The sequence below is a fragment of the Diplodia corticola genome (assembly GCF_001883845.1).
Source record: "Diplodia corticola strain CBS 112549 chromosome Unknown scaffold54, whole genome shotgun sequence".
NCBI classification, from domain to species: domain Eukaryota; kingdom Fungi; phylum Ascomycota; class Dothideomycetes; order Botryosphaeriales; family Botryosphaeriaceae; genus Diplodia; species Diplodia corticola.
This window is the reverse complement of record NW_017971533.1, coordinates 236,089-255,747: the sequence shown is the minus strand read 5'-3', so window position 1 is coordinate 255,747 and position 19,659 is coordinate 236,089. Positions and strand designations below refer to the sequence as shown.

Genomic DNA, 19,659 nt, shown 5'->3' with positions numbered 1-19,659 from the left:
CTTTTACTTTTATTTATTATTTTAATTTCGTTTATTTACGGCTTATAGTTACTTTAACTAATTATTTTAGGTATTAAATTAACGCTTTTTCTTTACTATTAGTTTTATAAGATTTATCTAAATATATACTCTATTTATATATTTTATTATAAGTTTTTAAATAAATAAAAGTATAAATATCGTTACTAAAAGTCTCTTTTATCCTCTATTTTATAGAGGCTTTCGGTCTTTCGCTTAGTAGTATAAAATTACGTAAAATAGTAATTCTACTAGTAGTATTCTAGGCCTAGTAGAAAAGGTATTTTTAAATAGTAAGATAATATTATAGTATTAAGTTTTTAAATATCGAGTAGTTTAATTACGTCTTTAGCCTTCTTCTTTATATTTAGATAATCTCGCCGCCGCCTTTATATTACTCCGCCGTCTTTATTTTTTATTTATTTTATTTATTTATTTATTTATTTATTTAGTTTAACGTCCCTTTTTAGTTACTAGCTATTAGAGACGGTGCCGAAGCGTACTATAAAAAAAAGAGTTAAAATATCGTTTAATAGCGGCGGTCTTAATAGAGCGTATAATAGTACGCTAAAACGGGCGGCCCTTTATATAAAGAGTAGAAAAAGAAGTAGAAAAGTATAACTAAAGAAACTCTACGCGATAAAAACTCTATAAGAGAGAAAACCCGCGTAAATCTAAAAAAAAAATAGATAAACGTTTAGAAAACTATCTTTTTTCTTTATCTTTTTCTCTCTTTCTAAGCCGTTCGACGCGAAGTTAAAGACTAGTAATATAAAGACTACTCTTAATAGCTCTATTCGCCTTATTTTTAGTAGAAAAGGCGAGGTATATTAAGCCGTTAAGCCCGTTCGCCCGCTTTTCTTTACGAGTAAGCTAGTAGAAAGCGTTTACTAACTTAAGACCTTTATTAAAGATTAAAATCTTCTTTTTAAAAGTAGAAAGCGCCTTATTAAAGATAAATTCTTTAATAGAAAGACTATACGCTACGATCTTAAACTACGTCTTCGATTTTTCGGCCGTTTTAAATAGAATAAGACTATTCTAAATCGGTATATTCTTAAGTAGATAAGTACTTAAGAAATTCGAAGTAGTTATTAGTACTATATTATCTTTCGGCGATCTAATATATTTAGTAAAAACGGGGTTTTTCTCTTTTAGAGCGAATTATACGTTAAATATAGTTCGTAGCTCTCTAAAAGAAACGTTTTTAGAAAGAACTAGTTTACGTAGTACTAGTTATCTAGTTAATACTACTAGTTTAGAGGCTGGCGGTTTACTAGGCGTATTAGTAGGCTTTAAAAATAACTTTTTAGCTAGTTTTAGAGAAAGATTTAACGCTATAGCTACGGCGTAGATTTAAAAGAGCTAGCTAGTAGTCTTAGAAATACTAGTCGTTATTTTTAAAAGAATTAGCGGCTAGCGAAGCTACTAATTTATAGTAAAAAGTTAGTTTTTCTCGATATAGTTTTAGAAGACTTTTAGAAGGTTTAGAAGCTAGAACTTATCTACGCGAGTTTTAACGAGGTCTACTACCTTTTAGATATAGTTTTAGGCTAAAAATATAGCCTTAGTAGCCGTAGCTAGAGCGGTAAAAAGTCGAGAGGTTAAAATAGTTTAAAATTATTTAATTAGCTTTCGGGCGACTAGTTTAGATTAAGATTTAAATTTAGTATAAAGAGTAATCTCTAGATTAGAGATCGCCTCGCTCGCTACGCTAAGCGAAGCTAAAGGCCGTTTATCTTCTATTTAGAAATAGAAGACTAAAGGCGGGTTTTTAGTATTAATTTCTATTAACGAAGACGTTATCGGCTAGTTTAAAATAGCGAGGGGCTAAATTCTATTACTAAATTCTATTTAGGGCGGGATAGCGACTACCGGGCTTAAAATTAGATCTAAAATCGAGTCTCGTAGCTAGTACTACGCGCTCTTACTTTCGAGTATAAGAGCGACGTCTTTAAGTTCTTTTTAAGTAGAAAATTCGTCTCGTTTTACCTTTTCGAGAATAAGTTCTCTCGTATTAAATTCGAGTTAGCTAAGCTATCGAGCCGTTTTCGGATTCGGGGGCTTTAAAAGCCGGCGGAAAACCGGCTTTTTCGAAGGTATCTCTCGTTCGTTCGGGCCGAACTCGTTCTTAGGGGACTAAAGGAATTTAGAAGTACTTTAGTTTAAAGAGCGTCCGCGCGGGGTAGTTTATACGCGAAAACTCTTTACTCTAGGGGAAAAGAGGCGGGTTTTCGAAAATTCGAGTACGATTTCTCCGCAAAACTTACTCGAAACGTCGTATAAATTTAGAGCGTTCTAGCCGGAATACTAGCGAAGCTCTATACGAAATTTTAGATAGATTAGATTAGTTTTCGAGTGCGTAGAGAGGTACGGGGTTTCTAGCGGCCTAGAGCCTCTCTTTCTCTTATCTTTTCTCTATCTACGCTAACGGCGCGGGTAGCTACGAAGCTAAGAATCGAGATTCTAGCTAAGAAAATTGAGGGCTTTCGAACGGTACCGGTTTTAGCGCTTTTCTCGAGGGTTAAATTTATAGGCGTATTATCTACCCTAACTTACTAATTACTTTATATAGTATTTAATTAAAACTTAATTAAAGCGATTATATAGTTAATTTTTATAAATATATATAAAATAGTATATATATAAATAAAGTTTTCTTAAAAATTACTTCGTCTAAGTAAAATAAGTTAGTAAAATTTAAGCTTATTATAATAAAAGTAATTATAGATAAATAAAATAATAAAATAGTAAAACTACTTATTTTCTCTTTTTTATATTTTTATACTATTTATATTTCTAATATATATACTTTTTATTAGTTTCTAAATATATAATAAGATTTATATTAGTATACTAAATATAGTTTAGTAAAATCTACTCTAATAGTAAAATTCTACTATTTTATTTATATAAAACTACTTTATTATAAGAAAATTTAAATAAAGACTAAATAGGGACTAAATAAAAGCTAATAAAAATAATAAAATACGCGATTAATTTATATAAATTAATTTAACTACTTATATTTTTATAGAGCTTAATAAGAGTTTTAAAAACTAGATATTTTAGTAAATAATATTTATTAAAATACTTAGTTTTTCTAAAAAAATTACTATTATAGTAGTAGAGGATCCGGCTATACCTAATAGGGCAAGGTCCCTAGGCTTAAGAAGTAAGAGTAGTAGAAGCTCGGCCTAAGATCTAAGGCTATAACTAGCGGCCGGCACTTACTATAGTATAAAAAGTACTTTCTTTAGGTAGTATAAAATAATAACTAACTACTATCTCTTCTCTCTAATCTTCTTATTATCTATCTCTTATCTTATCTTTCGTTTACCTATAACGTATGGTTGCTTCGACCGATTATTCTAGGTATTTACTTAACGTTCTTTCCTTCGTTACTATAATCTTATTTATCTATAAAAAGTTTTAAAATATAATACTAAGTGCTTTAATAAGACTATTTATTAAAATACCTAGTTTTCTTCCTAAATTTATAATTTAACCTTATTAAAATATACGTAGTTAAGTTAGTTTATTTAGATAGCTATAAATTTAACCCCCTTCTATTCGTATTTTAACCCCTTCTACTATAATTTTAACCCCCTTCTAGGAAATCTACTTTTTCTCCGTCGCCAACCTTAGATTTAGATATAAAATAGTAGGTAAACTCGAAGAACTCGCTACTATTCCGTCTACTAGCCTTACTTTACTACCTACTAGCCTTACCACCTACTAGCCTTACCACCTACTAGCCTTACCACCTACTAGCCTTACCACCTACTAGCCTTACTACCTACTAGCCTTACCACCTACTAGCCTTACCACCTACTAGCCTTACCACCTACTAGCCTTACCACCTACTAGCCTTACCACCTACTAGCCTTACCACCTACTAGCCTTATATTACTATCTACTACTAGTCTTACCGCCTACTAGCCGCCGCCACGTAAGAGGCGAGAACGCCCGTCGGGCCGGTAAGGCCGGTAGCCGATAAGGCTAGTAGCCGGTAAGGCTAGTAGGTGGTAAGGCTAGTAGGTAGTAAGATAAGGCTAGTAGGTAGTAAGGCCGGTAGCTAGTAGATAGTAAGGCGCCGCGGTAAGTAGTAAGACCGGTAGCTAGTAAGGCTAGTAGACGGAATAGTAGCGAGTTCTTCGAGTTTATCTACTATTTTATATATAAATTTAAGGTAAGCGATGGAGAAAAAGTAGCTTTTTTAGAAAGAGGGGGGAGATTAAAATACGGATAAAAGGGGTTAAAGACTAGTTAGAGAAAGGGGTTAAATTTATAGCGGCCTAAGATTACTAAAAACTAAAATAACTTTTATAAGATTTTTTTAAAGATATTTAGCGTTTATTCTTTTTATAAACTACTAAATATTTATTAAAAACTTATAATAAATAGCTTAAAAAATAAAAAAACTAAGTTTTTTAGTAAATTATTCTACTTAAATACTTTACTTTATAATTTAGTAAGGCTATATAATTTTTTCTTAAAAAAACTAAGTATTTTAATAAAATATTCTATTAAAATTCTTTATAGTTTAAAACTTTTTATAAAGGATTAAAGTCGTAGTAACTTTTTAAAAAGAACTAAATATTTTAGTAAATATTATTTACTAAAATAGTTTACTTTATATTATATTATATTTACTAAAATACCTAGTTTTACCCGTATAGAAACTTATAAAAAATATATAAAAACTTTTACTAAAAAAGTAGCGTATTTATATTAAATTTAAGAAGAACTAGATATACTAGTAGAAGTATATATATTTTAAACTACTTTTTAAAAAAAAAAACTAGGTATTTTAAAATAAAGAAAAAGAAAAATATTTAAAAAAAATAAAATCCGTTTTAAACGTTTTTTATATATATTTTTTTAAATACTTTAAAATAATTATAACTTATATCTATAGACGTATAATTATAAGACTTATACGAATTACGTATTAGTTATATAGCTTTTACTTAGCTATTTAAAAGCCCTTCTATTTATAAGCGATAGCCGATTTTCTTAAAGTTTTTTATTAGTTATAATACTTATAAATTTTTTTAAGCTTTTTACTCGTATTTTATATTTTATATATAGTCTATTCGTCGAGTTACTTAGATAACGTTATATATAGTACGTAATCTCTCTATACGTAAATATTTCTTCGTTACGGTTTTATCTCCGCTACCCGTATAATCTTTTATAACTAGTTTAAACCTTCGTTCTTAGAACCGTAATAAAGAATAGTACTAGAGAAGAGAAAGTAATATTATAGCCTATCTATCGAGTTATCTAGGTAACGTTACGCGCGGCACGTAATTTCTTTATAAGTAGATAGTTCTTCGTTACGGGCTAATCTTCGTAACCCGTATAACCTCTTATAACTAAACTAACTCTTTACTCTTAGAACCGTGATAGTAAATTAGCTAGGTTACTTAAGGAGATGACATTATTAACACGACTTAAAGCCTAAGTAAATTTTAAATGTTAAGTATTACTTTTGAACTTTTGTGCTATGCATCTTAGGTATTCTGCAAGAACGCACGAATCGCGGACGACTGCTAACAAGCCCTTCTGCTTCCACACCGAATTCCACCTGGAGCTTTACTCATTCAACTGCACGTAGTTGGCAGGGAAGAGACCCGATTTGCCACCAAACTCACCAAACCACCAATCATCGTCGGGAAATTCCTACAATAGAAGGTTAGTCATTTCAAGCGACGCAAACAACGGAGGCGAAACATACAATGCTAGTAATGGTAGCTCCATCAGGGAAGCTGAGCTCGTTCTCCTCAGCAGCGTCGTAATCGTACAAGGCTGTGGCAGTGGGAGCCTTACTGCCAGCTGCAGCAGGAGGTGCAGCAGGAGGCGCAGGTGCGGCCGCAGGCGCAGCGGGAGCGGGAGCGTCAGCTTCCTCATCCTCGATCAGCTCAACATAGTTGCTGGGGAAGAGACCGGTTTCCCCGCGAGAGTTCTGGCCCATCCACCAGTCTTCATCTACCATATCAATGTTTGTGATCAGTTCACCCTCAGCAAGTTCGATCTCGTTCTCTTCGGCCTTCTCGTAGTCGTACTGCGCAACGGCACGCTTGCCGCCGGTTTCTCCCCCAGCATGAGCAGCACCGGCACCAAAAGATGCCTCAGCAGCGGCAACACCTGCTCCTCTAGCGGGATCATGCTCCTCCACCTGCGGCTCGTCGGGAATATGATCCTTGGTAGCGGATACAGCAGCAGAAATGGACTCAGTGGGCATTGGCGGAGGTGGCGAGCGCTCCTCCGGCGCTTCGAACTCGGGTTGGGCGCTCTTTGCAACGGGCTGGGCGATACGGATCGGCGAGCTCGGGCGAACGTCAGGGGACGGGGGAGTGGGGCTGCGGGGTTGCGCAGGCGGAGGCGGAACATCCACGTACTCCTCTTCAGGCCTCTCTGCTTCAGCCGGGCGCGTGGGCAGGCCAGGCACTGCGCGGCCCGCGTTCGGCTTGCTAGCCATGTCCATCGGGGGCGGTGCAGCAGCAGATCCCATAGGCGGAGCCTCTTTGAAGCGATCCCGGAGCGCACCAACACCACCAGCGGGCGATGAAGGAGCCTCTTCCTGAGGAGGGTCAACCTCACCAGTACGCTGGGCACTGAGGTTACTACCACCGGTGTGGGTCGTATGCACGGGCGCCCAGGACTTGCCGGTATAGCTGCTCTTCCAGCCGCCAGAGCCACTCTGCTGGCTAGCAATGGGCTGGGCAGCAGGCGGCGGGGGAAGGTCACTAGAGCCACTGAGTCCGCGCTCACGCGCCTTCTTCTCGGCCCAGAGCTGTGCCGGGGTTTTTCCACCCTGGTCCGCAAAGGTCTTGCTCGCCGACCCGATGGGAGCAGAAGCCGCCACAGGCTTAGGTGCGAAGGCAGGGGCGGGAGGCTTCGTCCCAGTAAAAGCACCGGCGTTTCCAAATTTGTTCGCGACCTTGGGCTTGGGCAGAGAGGTGAGACGTTCGGGCTGTTGCTGGAATGCCGTGGAACGCTCCGACAATGACTTGGGAGCTTCATCATCTCCGCCGGTGGGAGCAGGGGAAATGTTCGCGGGGGATCCACTCGGTCCGGATGCCTTGGCTCGAATTGCCGCGATGTCAACCTTACCAATAGGCTCATAGGCGCCTTTGACAGGGGCAGGACGATCGTCCTTGAGGTGACCGGATTCGGCGGCCTGTCGCCGAATGGCAGCAATATCAACCTTACCAATTGGCTGGTAACCGCCCTTGACCACGTCACCGGGCGTGTCGCCTCTGGCGGGCCCAGAGCGAGTGGCATCTTCATTCTGCTTGGCAAGATCCGCCAGATTGACCTTGGTGGGCTTGTATGCCGACTCCACCTTCTCGAGCTGGGACCTCGTCACTGGGGGAGCGTCGGCGCCCCACCCATCTTGGTCAACATTCTGAGCGGAGGGCGCGGCGCGCGACCTGGCGAGCGGGTTGAAGCCAGAGGAAGCGCCTCCGACACGGGTAGGGGTGAAGACGGGTTTGGATGCAACGGGGGGCGGGGGCCTGCTGGCGATTGGAGCAGGAGCGTCACCAGCCGAATATTTGGCGCCCGACGCGTCCGAGACCTTCTGGATGATGCCCTCGGGGCTCAGCGCGCTCTCGGATCGCGCAGTGACTTGGACGTGGTATCCCTATGGAGTGGTTAATGGAGGATCGCCGGGGCCGAGAAAAGGAGCATACGTGGAGCAGCTTCGACACAGCGGCCAGATGGGTGTTGAAGTAGCCCTTGGTGCGTTCAGGAACGCCTTCGCCGCACTATGCAGCCTCGTTAGCGCGACAAGGCATCAGAAGGGCAGCGGGGACGCGAACCCATGCTATCAGGACGTTCTTGGGGAGGCCCGTGTTGGGGTCCTTGACTCTGACGAAAGCGAACTGGATGCGGCCGTCGGAGAGCTCATCGATCAGATCTGCCAACTCGCCCTCTGCACGGAAAGCATGTCAGCTCTGCCACGGCACAGTGTGCAGCATCAGCGGTGCGTACCTCCGGTAGTCTGGACCTTGAGCACGCTCTCCTTGCCGGCGTCGGGCTGGAAGGCGTTGGCCAGGGGCGCGGAGACGGAGAAGACGGCCCATTGTCCGAAGGTGGGCGAGGCGGCAGCGGCGCCGGAGGGCGGAGGCGCATTGACGACGCCCTCGTAGCTGCGCCGGATCGTGGGGCCATTGGAGGAGGTGTTGAGAGAGGCCATGGTGGCAGGCAGTAGCGCGGACGAGGGGCTCCGGAGCGGGCGGGGGAGCGCGAGAGGGCCGCGCAGGCTGCAGGTGTGAGAGCGGGGGGGGGAGGCGCGGGTGACGCAAGACAGCGCGTGCAAGAGAGGTGCAGCAGCGAGCGAGTGTGGCGGTTGGAGAGAGAGGGCGGCGGTGGTGGTGTTCGGGCTGGCTGCTTGGGCGGCGCCCAGTCGCCAGTCGTCATCAGCCCCAGCTGCGCCCGCGCGGCGGGACGGATCAATCGGCGCCGGGCCACCCCCTCGTAGGCAAGTTACAATACGCTCCAAACGCACGCACCCGCCGCGAGTGGGCCGCGGGGAAGGCGGGCGCGCAAGCCGAGCGCGTCCCGATTGGCCGCAAAGTGAGGCGGTCGAGCCGAACACCCTCAGAGCGTACAAATGAAGCCGCACGCCGTCCATCTCGCCCGTCGCCCGCCGCCTCGCTGCACTTCCGCTCCCTTCACCACCACCGCATCCCTGCTGCGCGCCCACTGCACCAGGCCCGCCCGCCCATGTCCACCTGCTAGCACCGGGTGCTCCCGCCGTGCGTCCGCCTGCAAACCGCCCGCGCAGCCTCGCTGCGACGGCTGCCGCTCTCCTATGGTCGCCGTGAGCTGAGGAGCTCGAGTGATGGAGCAGCCTCCGAGCCTCGCCACGAGTGCGAGCCCGCCGCATTTCCGCCAGCCCGCTGCCTCGAGTGCTTGCGGGCCTTCGCTCCGCATGCCCGACCCACGGGATCCCCAGCCCTTCGGCAAGCGGAAGGCCGACGGAGCAGTGGATGCTCCTGACAAGCGGCGCCGCGTTGCTGTGCCCGACCACCTTGCCAACATTCTCCCGCCTGTCGCAGGCCTGCCTGGGCACATCTGGCAGAATGTTTTTCTTTACCTCCCTCCCGTTTCTCTCGGTCGACTGTTGCAGGTCAACCGCGCTTTCCATACTCTCCTCACCCGCGTTGATGAACCCGACCAAGGTTCACATCCCCTTTCTCCCTCGCTGTCCATCGTCAGCTCTGAGTCCATCTGGTCCTCCGCGCGCAAGACGTACTTTCCTACCATTCCCCGGCCACTGCTCGGTCAATCTGAGCTGAGCATGTGGCGCTTGCTGAAAGGCCGACGCTGTCAGTTCTGTGGCAAGAGCCAACACTCCGAGCCGCACCCTGCCAGTACGTGGGAGGGAGGCCCGGGGACTGATGGCGTTCGTGTCATTTGGTCCTTTGGCATACGCTCGTGCGGGAGATGCTTGGAAGAGCGCTCACAACCGGTTTGTCGTTTGTTCCGTGCTGCCGTCCTGTTCGCTTTCTAACCAGTCCACCAGGAGAAAAATCTGCTTTTCACTGTCTCCTCTACCGCTCTTCTCGCGGCTTTGCCTTGCCTCTTCGTCACGCAGAGTCTGCATGCCATCGCCTCGAGCACATTGAGTTCTACTTCCATCCCACCCACCGTCACCTTGTACAAGTGGTACTATAGAGCACACGTGCAAGACATCACCCGTCAGTTCGAGGAAGTACGGGTACTTGGGCCTGCTGCTGGCGAGGAGTGGTTCAAAGGGCTTGAGGATATGGGTCGAAGGAGGATTGCAGACGCAGAGCGATGGGAGAGATGGGAGCGCAAAGGCGGTTTCCACGACCTGTGTCTACCTAAAAGACAAACAGTGTCACCTCCGACCATCGCCTCCAGCAGTCAGCAGCCACCGACCGCTACATATACGTTCTCCAGACAACTGCCGATGAACGGTGTCCCACGAGCTGGTGAGTTGGCCCCTCTCGACCCCTTTGGGCCCAATCGTGCATACTGCACGTTGGCAATGCTTAGTCCGGCATGCCCGGGATTTGTTGGACCGTCCACGCACTGCGAGGATACTGACTGCTGCCCTCTTCAAGTTGCCTCTGCCTCATGCTCTTCACAATACCCTGGCACTACAGCAGAGCAGCCAATGGCACCACAAAGCCTGTCTCCCGGAGCATCCCATCTTCGTCCTGAGCGGAGCATTCGTGATGCGAACGAAGCCAAAGCCGCCCGCAAGAGTGAGATTGAACGTCGTTGCCAGGAACTGAATCCTTCGATCTCTCCAAACGTGTTGCGACACATGAAGGCCTTTCAAGCCGCGTGTCAGATTTCTTCGCCCTTGACCGAAAAGGCGTGGGAAATGCTTAAGCCTCGGCTAGAAGCTCAGCGGGACGAAGCGGAAAAGGTTGAGCATGAACGCGCAGCCCAAATGGCTGCGTTGCAGGTCAAGCTTGAGGACCGGCGTCAGCAGGACGCTAGTATGAAAGAAGTCCGCGAGGTGCTGGAACGTGAATGGGAGGAAGTGCAAAGACCGGTCCGCGAAAAACTGGGCGGCTACGCCGACGAGATTACCAATCGTGACTGGATGGATGGCCGTTCGCTTTCCAAGGACAATTGCCCACAGTTCGCTGCTGATCTCTTGATTGAAATTCGTAGCCGATTCTATGCCGACCTTGCCCTGGAGGACGAAGATACGCTAGCTGCTGGACAGGAGATCCGTGAGGACCCTCCTACTGGACCCCCTACCCGGCGATTGCTTCTGGAGAATATGAAATGGGTATTTGATAACAAGATCAAACCGCTGACCGAACAGTTTCGTAAGGAGCTCTTTCTCTGCAATGGTGAGGGTTGTGAGGGCAATCCGAAATGGTACGGCTTCGAAGGTATCATTCAGCACTATGGCGCCAAGCACACCACTGCTTTCAGTGTTGGCAACGTCGTAGTTTGCTGGAAAGAGGCCGACTGGCCAGAGGAGCCCCCATTTCATCCGGACCCTTCCAAGGCCAGATATGGATTCTACAATGGTTACCCCTCGTCCTCAACGGCCGGCCAAGGCCAAGCAGCCCAGCACGCTTACCCAAACTACTCTTACGGCGGGTATCCTCAAGGTGCAACTTCCATGCCGCCAACCAGTTCGCGCACGCCTCATCCTTTCGCTCAGTCTAGCCCGGGACCTTACGGCCAATATGGAGCCACCAATGGGCCCTTCCCGCCCCCCGCGGCCACTGGTGCTAACTTCTACGGCCCTCGTCATGGCCCCCCGCAGCCCTACGGCCCACCTCCCGGTTCCATACCGCCCTACGCAGGCTCTTCGCAAGCGCAATGGCATGACAACTCATACGTTTATGACAGCTACGCGTCGTTCCAGCCGTCGACAGGGCCTACATTCGCTCCCCCTGGGTCTAATTTTGGTCCTCCTATGCCGGGCTATGAGGGTCAATTTGGCCCACAGACAGCTGCATCCGGATCCTATGGACCATACCGCGGTGGCTCCTCCCACGGAACTCCCCCGGCACCTCCAGCTCCAGAATCCAGAGGACCCTTGCCAACGAATGTGTATCGGGATCAATTGAAGGTGCTAACAGATGTGGCCAGAGACTACTGGACATCCACATCCGGAGTCAAAGGCTTGCCTCCGAGTGTGAGGCTCTCTGTGGTAATTTACCACATCTTGTACCACTTCAATCTGCGGTTCGGTATCGAACCCAGCTTGGATCTTTTTGCTGATGCTCTCGATTCTCATCACTCTATGCATCCTCTCAATGCTGTTGCTGGTCTTCGTTGTAGAGCTTGTGCGTTGGGATTTCATAACCACGCTCCTACTTTCAATTCTTCTTCTTCTTCCTCCCACTCTTCTGAGAGGAATTTCTCTACTCTTCTATCTTTGATTCTTCATTTCAAGTCTGAACATATGGAAAGAGCAGTGCTCGGAGCACATGATGTCAGCCCGGGACCGCAGCTTGAGTGGAAAAAAGACATGATCGAGCTTCCCGACGACAGTGTGGTCTCCGCACTTGTCCAAAGTCCTGGAATGGACGATCACAAGCTCCGGATCATCGCCGAAGCTTTCCCAACACTATTCCCGTCTCCCCTTCCACACATAGGTATTGTGCCCGATGAACCTGTCGAGAGCGAGATGCCGGTAGCCAACCCGGCGCGGGATCCTTCTCCAGCACGGCGCAGGTTCGCAGGTGATCATACGGAGCACCGTCAAGAACAACGTCCAGAGCCCACGCCAACACCACGCGCTCGAGCGGCACGTGTCTCTGGCCCTGGTTATGAAGACTCCCCGGCGGCTCGCTCTCCGATGGCCCCTCCTACCGCACCTCCCTCGGGTGACGGTGAATACGACTCTCGCCGCCCCCCTTTCGAACTGGATGAACATAGAGCATCGCGCCGTCCTATGGAATATCCCTACAGCCCCCCTCGGGGCGATCGTAGGATGCGGGCAGTGTACTATGACGAGCCTCGGTATTACGTAAGTTACTCCCATTCATATAGGGCTTCATGAGGCTAACGTGTGTTAAGGTTGCACGAGATTATGAAGACCATGGTTACCCAAGCCGTCGCCCCGATAACTACGTCCCTCTCAGCCCTGCCGCCTCACGGCGCTATTCCTACTATGGCCGCGTGTACGAGGAAACCTGGGATCGACCTAGGCGAGAGGAGCGGCACGCTTCCGAACGGGACACTGAGACACAAGAGCGTGTTCCCACGCGCGCTGGACTGCGATACCTCGACCGCCCAGAGCTCAGCACTGCTCCTTCGCCAATCAATGCAGTCCGCCCAGAATCCCGTCAGGGAAACAACGAGAACCACGATGACAGTAGCGTCAAACAGGAGCCGCGCAGTCCTATGCCGCCTGACGTGGAGGCAGCTGCAGATCGATTCCTGGACGACCTGGCCACCGGAGAGCGGGTACGCGAGTACGTGTCCCGAGCTGCTCGTGATGAAGAGGAGATGGAAAATGTGGAAAACAGGACGCGGCAGCATTCGCGAGCCCCGAACGAACCACCAAACCGTCCGGATGAGGCCGCGGGCGCACGCGCATCACGAGCAAACTCGGTACGAGGCAATGGTGGGCGATCGACAGCTGAGCCAGAGCCTTCCATGCGTCGTTACTCTCAAGGGCCAAGACACCACAGAGATGAGGATTTTGGTTCGATGCGGCGTCGGGAGTCGGAGTCACGTCGCTACACTTATGCACCCTCCCGCTACCGCCGAGTGAGCATGTACCACGATGAGCCCTATCATTACGGTCATCGTCTCGTGCCTCCACGTAGTAGTAGGTACGGACGGTACGAGGCAGCTCGTCGCCAGCTGGAACAATCAAAGTCGCCAACAAGGGAGGGAACAAGCATTCCTGAGCAGAGGCAGCGATCAGAGCGCCGCAGCCCCGAGCCGCCAGTGTACGACGCGCGTTACGAACCACATTACCCGGCTCACCCGCCGTCGCGAGACTATGTGCAGTACGACGACCGAGATCGCTACTCACCCGGCCCTCCGCCGGGTTATCGCTATGCCGAGGCACCTCCTCCACCTCCAGCTTACGTCAACGAATACGGCGAGGTGGTCGAGTACGTCCGCATCGACGACCCATATCATGATCACAGATACATCCAGGGGCCGCCTTCGGATGGGCATAGGCGTTACGTTGAGTACCTACCGTACGAACGTCAGCGGAGGTATGAGCCTGTCCATGACGATAGGCATTACGTCTACTATCCTGAGCGAAGGCCTTACTATGCTGATCATGAGGCACATCCTTACCACTCGGGACGCGAGGGCCGTGATTACGAAGTGGGTTCTTCTGTCCCGCCGCTAGCACAGGCGCCAGGCCCAACGCCCAGAGAGCGAGACGGGGAGAGAAGGAGGGAAAGTGCATTCACGGAAGATGCGGCTTAAGTGGAAAGAACAGCGATATGCAGGCGGTCGGCCCACGAAATATGCGAATGACGTTCTTGATGACGACTAACATACTGGTCGGGTTCCTTATGATTCCTCGAATTACCGTTGCTTCTTCCCCGGCGTTCCCCTTTCCGGCGTTCGTTTTCATCGTCATATTAGTTTCTCGTGTTTTCTGGCCACCCGGAGTGTGTTTACAGATTCTGGTTTTCCAACATACTCTTGTACAAATATCCTGCCGGTTGTCTTCTGAATCCTATTCTGCATCCGCTGCCGGCGTGGGGCGCTGGGATTGAGGTAGCGGAATTCTTTTTGGAGTACTTTTGCGCCTCTTGTTCTTTTCCTTTTCACGACCGTTTCCTCCTTTTAGTAATGACGACGACCACACATGTAATTAAATCCGTCATGCAATCACGGGTTGGAGTGTGGAATTCTTCGAGATTTGCTTGAGAAAAAAAAGTTGGGTATCCAATCAACCATGGATGTGGCCCGGGTAGATTGAAAGTCCTAGAATCAGGCGTGGTATCATTTTACATATCAATCATCGAAGTACCAACACCAGACTATCGGATAAGATGGGCCGTGAGTAAGGAACTACTGGAAGCTTGGCTGACCCGAGCAAAGCAAAGGTGTATGAAGCGATAGTGCATGCGGTGCGCTGTGTTTCAAGCTTCGATCTATAGTTGCAGTCACATGGTGGTTTGGGGACGGATGGGGCTAACAAGGGACTACCATGGGACTAACACTTCAACACAACACGTTACCACTGCCCCAGCCACCTCATATGACACATTCACTTTTGCCTTCACGCATTTATGTAGCTCCTCGCAATGGGTGACCTCGTCCTACATCTCGCTTTTCTTCCTCGACCCCGATCCGTCACCCACACGCTGCTTTCAGAAGACGACCAACCCATTTCTCACACCAGTCACCACATCAACAGCTGCTCTAAGAAGCCAAGCAGGATGTCGAGTGCGAAACGGAAACGAGACAGCGACAGCCTGCGAGATGAGCGCCGGCCAAAGCGCATCGTCCGCCACGTTGGCCTTACCAGCAAACCCGACACTGACGGCGCCCACCACCCTTCCACCTCTTCAACCGCTACGGGCGCGTCGAATGCTAGCGAAGACAGTTGGCCGACTGCGCAGCCGCAAAAGCGCATCGCTGGCGACACCACGACCTCTGGTAAGGTACCTCGCAACAACTTTACCTCTCACTCGCCCGGCAACGGACAGCAAGCCATGGCCTCTTATCCACCTAATGTACCAATCGGATCCCCCATGAAGAGCAAGCCGAAGAGGAAACGGAACGATGAGGATGGCGGCGAGCAGAATGATAGGCCGCGCCGCAAACGCGTTTCGAAGGCCAACCCTGAAACCCAGTGCGAACGGAAGCAACTGCCTGCCCGTCGAACATTGAATTCCGATGTGGACCATGTCTCCAGCGCACGCCCTCCCACGCAAGTTGACACGTCGACCAAGACCGTTGATGTAGGTACAGCTGTTGGATCCAAGTTATTTCCCCCCGCTAGCCTGAGCAACGTCGGCGGCCAACCAGGCTCTTCGACACTTGGGCACATACACGAAAAGCGTAAACGTTGGTTGGAAGAGGAGGACAACAAGGCTTGTCAGCCGCAGAAGGCGCCGCGTCTGGCAGGGAAAAGGACGCGCGACATGACGAGTCATGGTCAGCACATCTACAGGCTGTCCACCGAGGTGGCGCTCAATGTCTTCTCTTGGGTAGGGGATGAGGATGTCACAAAAGTGCGCCGCACCTGTCGATGGTTTCACACCAACATGTCCGACCGCTTCGCCGAGTATTGCGGCCATGCGCTCGACAAGAAACTTACGGCTAAGAACAAGAGCTGGGAACTCTCTCTCACGCGGTCATCAATGGACGAGTTGCTGTTGGTCAGCCACATCCCGCGCGTCGAGCGCCGCATCCAAAACATCACCATCTATGCCGACTGTCCCAGCCTCGCCGGCGTCAGGGTATTTAGAAAGATGGATCAACGCGCGCTCCAAGGTGCTCTGCCGGCGGACCAGAAGCGGACGCTTCGGGACATTAGCACCCTCAAACATAGCGGCATCGACGAAACAATCCACAGCGGCCGGGAAATGGAACACGGCTACGAATGCGAACACACAGCTCACGCAACGTTTGCTGCCTGTGGAGAAGACGCATCGAAGATGGTCAGGATCTTCGAACTGCTCATCGGCCTCAAGCACATCCACATTGGAGGTTGGAGCAAGAACATGGGAGTCGATTGCACAGATGTGATTTCGGGTGACGGGCGCAAGTCCCTGCTCAAGGCTCATGATGACCGCTTGCACCATGTATTCAACGTGGTCACGGCTGCGGTTGGCTCGTCCAAGTTGACACTCGACAGCTTGACAGTCAATCCCACGCTGCTCAAGGCCCTGAGCGGCCTGAGCACCAAAGATGGCATTTTAAGAGCATTGGACGACTGGGAGGAGCCGAGGCGCCACTTTTTCATCCGGAGACGGTTCCCGGGCAACGGGTTAGGCGCAATGTGCAGCGGATTTCTGCAGTCTGCGCCGAACCTCAAAAGCCTTGAGATTTCATTGGATGATCAAGTGTGGAGATGCGAGAGGATCAGCGAGGCGCTTGCGCGTTACCACTCACCACGACTACGCAGCATCAGGCTGGAGGAGATGGACATCAACGGCGAAGCGCTGTGCACCTTCCTCAAGGGACACAAGGACTCATTGCGCCGACTCGACTTGCGGGAGATAGTGTTGCTTGGCGGGGGATGGAGAGGTGTTTGGAAGCTGCTGCGAGATGAACTACAGCTCGAAAGCGCTTCCTTTGCGAGGCTGCGCGAGACGAGCACGGCTCGGGGGTTCGACCGGCACATGGTTGGATTCCCATGGAACCAGGCTCGCCAGGACCGGGAAACCGCTCTTCTAGGACCGCAAGACGACGGCGTGGACCGGCTGGAGCCGGTGGAAGAAATGGAGGTGACGGCCGGCCTCGACAGAATGATCGAATGGGCCCTGATTCAGCCAAAAGAAGAGTCTTGCTGGTGGCTACGTTAGCCGGACGAGGGGCGGAGTCAGGGGCAGCGGACAGACACTGGGGGATCCTGCTCGATCGGTAGGCAGCGAAACAAATAGAGTTGGCTGGGCGGATGCTTGGACGGCGGATGCTTGGACAGCAAAACGGGAAGCGATAGGGCACGAGAAGACCTTTTCCCTTTCCTCTTTCTGGGAGGTGGCGGAGCAAGGCTACCGGGTTGGCAGCGCAGCTGTTGGGCAAAGGAGATTAATCGGCTTGGCAAACGGCTGTTCGTGTACATGGCAAAGACTGGGGTATCCAGCGAGAAGCAGACAGAGGGTTTGGCGGAAAGGCGGGCCGCGGTGCCGTCGATAGACTCCAATAGGTAGCCAGTTTCTGGAAGCCGCATCGAAGCGCGACCCGGCACCATGGTAACTCTATTTTCGACTCAGCGTCGCTGTTGGGTATGTATCCGTACTGTGTACATGTAGCGACGCAGCGGCCCGCGCTCTGGATTATTTCGATGTGCCTTCGCAGCGAAATGACCGAGCCCCGGCGGGCATAAGTCGCGCGCGTGCGCGCAAAGTCCGACGGCCGAGCAGGCGCGGAGTTGGGCCCGTGACGCGTCCTTGGCCTCGCCCACGCGGTGGTGATTCGCGAACTGCGGAGTGCTTTGGCCAGGCAGTGTTCGCAGAAGAGGGAAAGAGAAGGGCCCGAAACGAGTCACACCATCGTTCTAGAAGGACTCCACATGGGTGGCCTGCCTGCCTCTGCGCGCGCGCCCCCTGCCGCCTCTGCGCGCGCCCCCGGGCGCCCCCGGACGTGCCCGCCAGCCTGTTCTGGCGACTTTCCACGCTTCTGCGCTTCTGCGCTTCTGCGCTTCTGCGCTTCTGCGCTTCTGCGCTTCTTCGCCGCTTATGCTGCCCGCACTTCACCCGCCCGCCCTTTGCCTCTTCCATGTCGCTTTGCCGACGCATCTGCCCATCTGCCCACCAACCCCGTCGCCTAGCGCCCGCCCGCACACCGACTTGCGAATCGCATCTCGTCAGCACACGACCAGCACAATACCACCTACTCCCAGCTTCGTCATGATTAGTGATTGCCAGGAAATGAGTGCTTTATTCCCGCCGTGCACAACCCCCAGCCAATCACTGCCCGCCCGGCTAAGAAAAATCCAAATACCCTAAGTGACTAGTCGCTCCTCATCTTGCGCCTACACGCTGCCTCGTCGCCTGCCGGGGTGCCCCAGAGCCTGCGAGCTTAACACTCAATCCAAAGTATAGCCAGCGCATCGACACGCAGAAGGAGAAATTAAAATTAGCATTACACACGCGAGCCTGCCCTCTCAAACATTTCCCGAAACGAACAGTAGCCGGAGACGGGACCACGGGACCCACCGCCCTCGCCCACTGCTAGCTTGACGTCGCGTCGCATCGTGGCGTAGCCCGCCGGGAAAGCACGTATCATTCGTTCCTTCTCTCTCTCTCGCTCTCTCTATTTTTTTTTTTTTTCAAAAACGCCGCCGCCGCCACGCATGGCCGACGGCAGGACATGGCAAACGACTTCCGAGAGACAGAAAATGCGCGTGCGCTCAGTTGCCGTGCCCCGCCGCCGCTCGGCCTGTTGCGGCAATACAGTTGATTTCTAATTATAAGAGCCAATAGCCGGCGGGGACAGTTATCGTGGGGAAGAGCTAGCCACTGGAGAGCGGCCTGGGGGAAAAAAAAATGAATGAGAGATGTTTCGGGGCTCGGAGGCGTCGGCGACTGGCTTTGTCATGACTGAAGGCTCTTGAGTAAGGGGTTGATGAGCGGTTGGTGGTGGGGGGCAGAAGATGGATCCGACGTTGCATTTGCTCTCTTATCCGTATCTCGCTCCTCCCTCCTAGTAGTCGGCCACCCGAATGGGACATGCCCGGCGAACGTCAGGCGCACGGTCCAGCCGCCGGCTTTTCTCTAAAGCCCTATCGCTGCGCGACACGGAAAATGCTGGTGGTGGTGGTGGTGGTGCGGCGGTGAGATGGCCAAGACCCGTGGCTTGTTTGATGCTGAGATAAACACGAATGCGATGCGTCGCCATGGCTGGCTCCATCTCAGGCAGCCGAGAAAGCTACACACATGGCGTGTACGGATACACATAGGAAGCAAAACTGCTCCCAGGAACCGAGTCAGTGCACCTATTCGCTTCCCGCCCGTCATTCCCGCTCTTCATTCCCGGCGTTTTGCTTTGAGCGAGTGGAGCCGCGAGCGGAATCCTGCGGGCGGGCACGCAAAACCAGCAATAGCGAGCAAACGAGGGCATGTGGCGCGGGCCAATAATGTAGCCAGCGCAAGTCATGATTACGCCGCAGCCAACGCACACGCTTCCGTTTCGGACTCGGTGTTTGCGCAGGATCGTAGCGGATGACGATTCGATGACCCGATTTCGATAGGCATATCCACTTCGTGCCTGCCTGCACTCGACGGTCATGTGGTTGGCGTGTGATGTGGCGAAGCCACTAGTCGAGAAGGATTTTAGACACAGGAATTGCCCGTGCATGGGCAGACAGGACAGGGGCGCCCGGCATGCCGTCGACCACCACATCAACAGCACTTCATTCGCCCGCCCGCAAAATACACCATCGTCCAACGGGCACCCAATTTGAATTGGTTGCCGCATTTGCCGATCACAACACGTCCAAGCAAAACATTCCACGCACATTTACCA

At 50.6% G+C, this 19,659-nt stretch overlaps 3 protein-coding genes across 3 annotated transcripts; 2 read left to right on the top strand and 1 right to left on the bottom strand.

The window, feature by feature from the left end:
* Positions 1-5,619: 5,619 nt before the first annotated feature.
* Positions 5,620-8,227, bottom strand: BKCO1_5400085 (actin binding protein; the record flags this gene model as incomplete). Its single annotated transcript, XM_020277296.1, has 5 exons — positions 5,620-5,706; positions 5,762-7,672; positions 7,722-7,796; positions 7,851-7,963; positions 8,023-8,227. 5 exons carry the CDS (start codon positions 8,225-8,227, stop codon positions 5,620-5,622), a joined length of 2,391 nt encoding a protein of 796 aa, XP_020127206.1.
* A 648-nt stretch (positions 8,228-8,875) lies between these two features.
* On the top strand, positions 8,876-13,935 carry BKCO1_5400084 (f-box domain skp2-like protein; the record flags this gene model as incomplete). The annotated part of the gene is made up of 3 exons (XM_020277295.1): positions 8,876-9,505; positions 9,560-12,508; positions 12,559-13,935. 3 exons carry the CDS (start codon positions 8,876-8,878, stop codon positions 13,933-13,935), a joined length of 4,956 nt encoding a protein of 1,651 aa, XP_020127205.1.
* Positions 13,936-14,900: 965 nt separating this feature from the next.
* Positions 14,901-16,994, top strand: BKCO1_5400083 (uncharacterized protein; the record flags this gene model as incomplete). The annotated part of the gene is made up of 1 exon (XM_020277294.1): positions 14,901-16,994. One exon carries the CDS (start codon positions 14,901-14,903, stop codon positions 16,992-16,994), a length of 2,094 nt encoding a protein of 697 aa, XP_020127202.1.
* Positions 16,995-19,659: the final 2,665 nt, after the last annotated feature.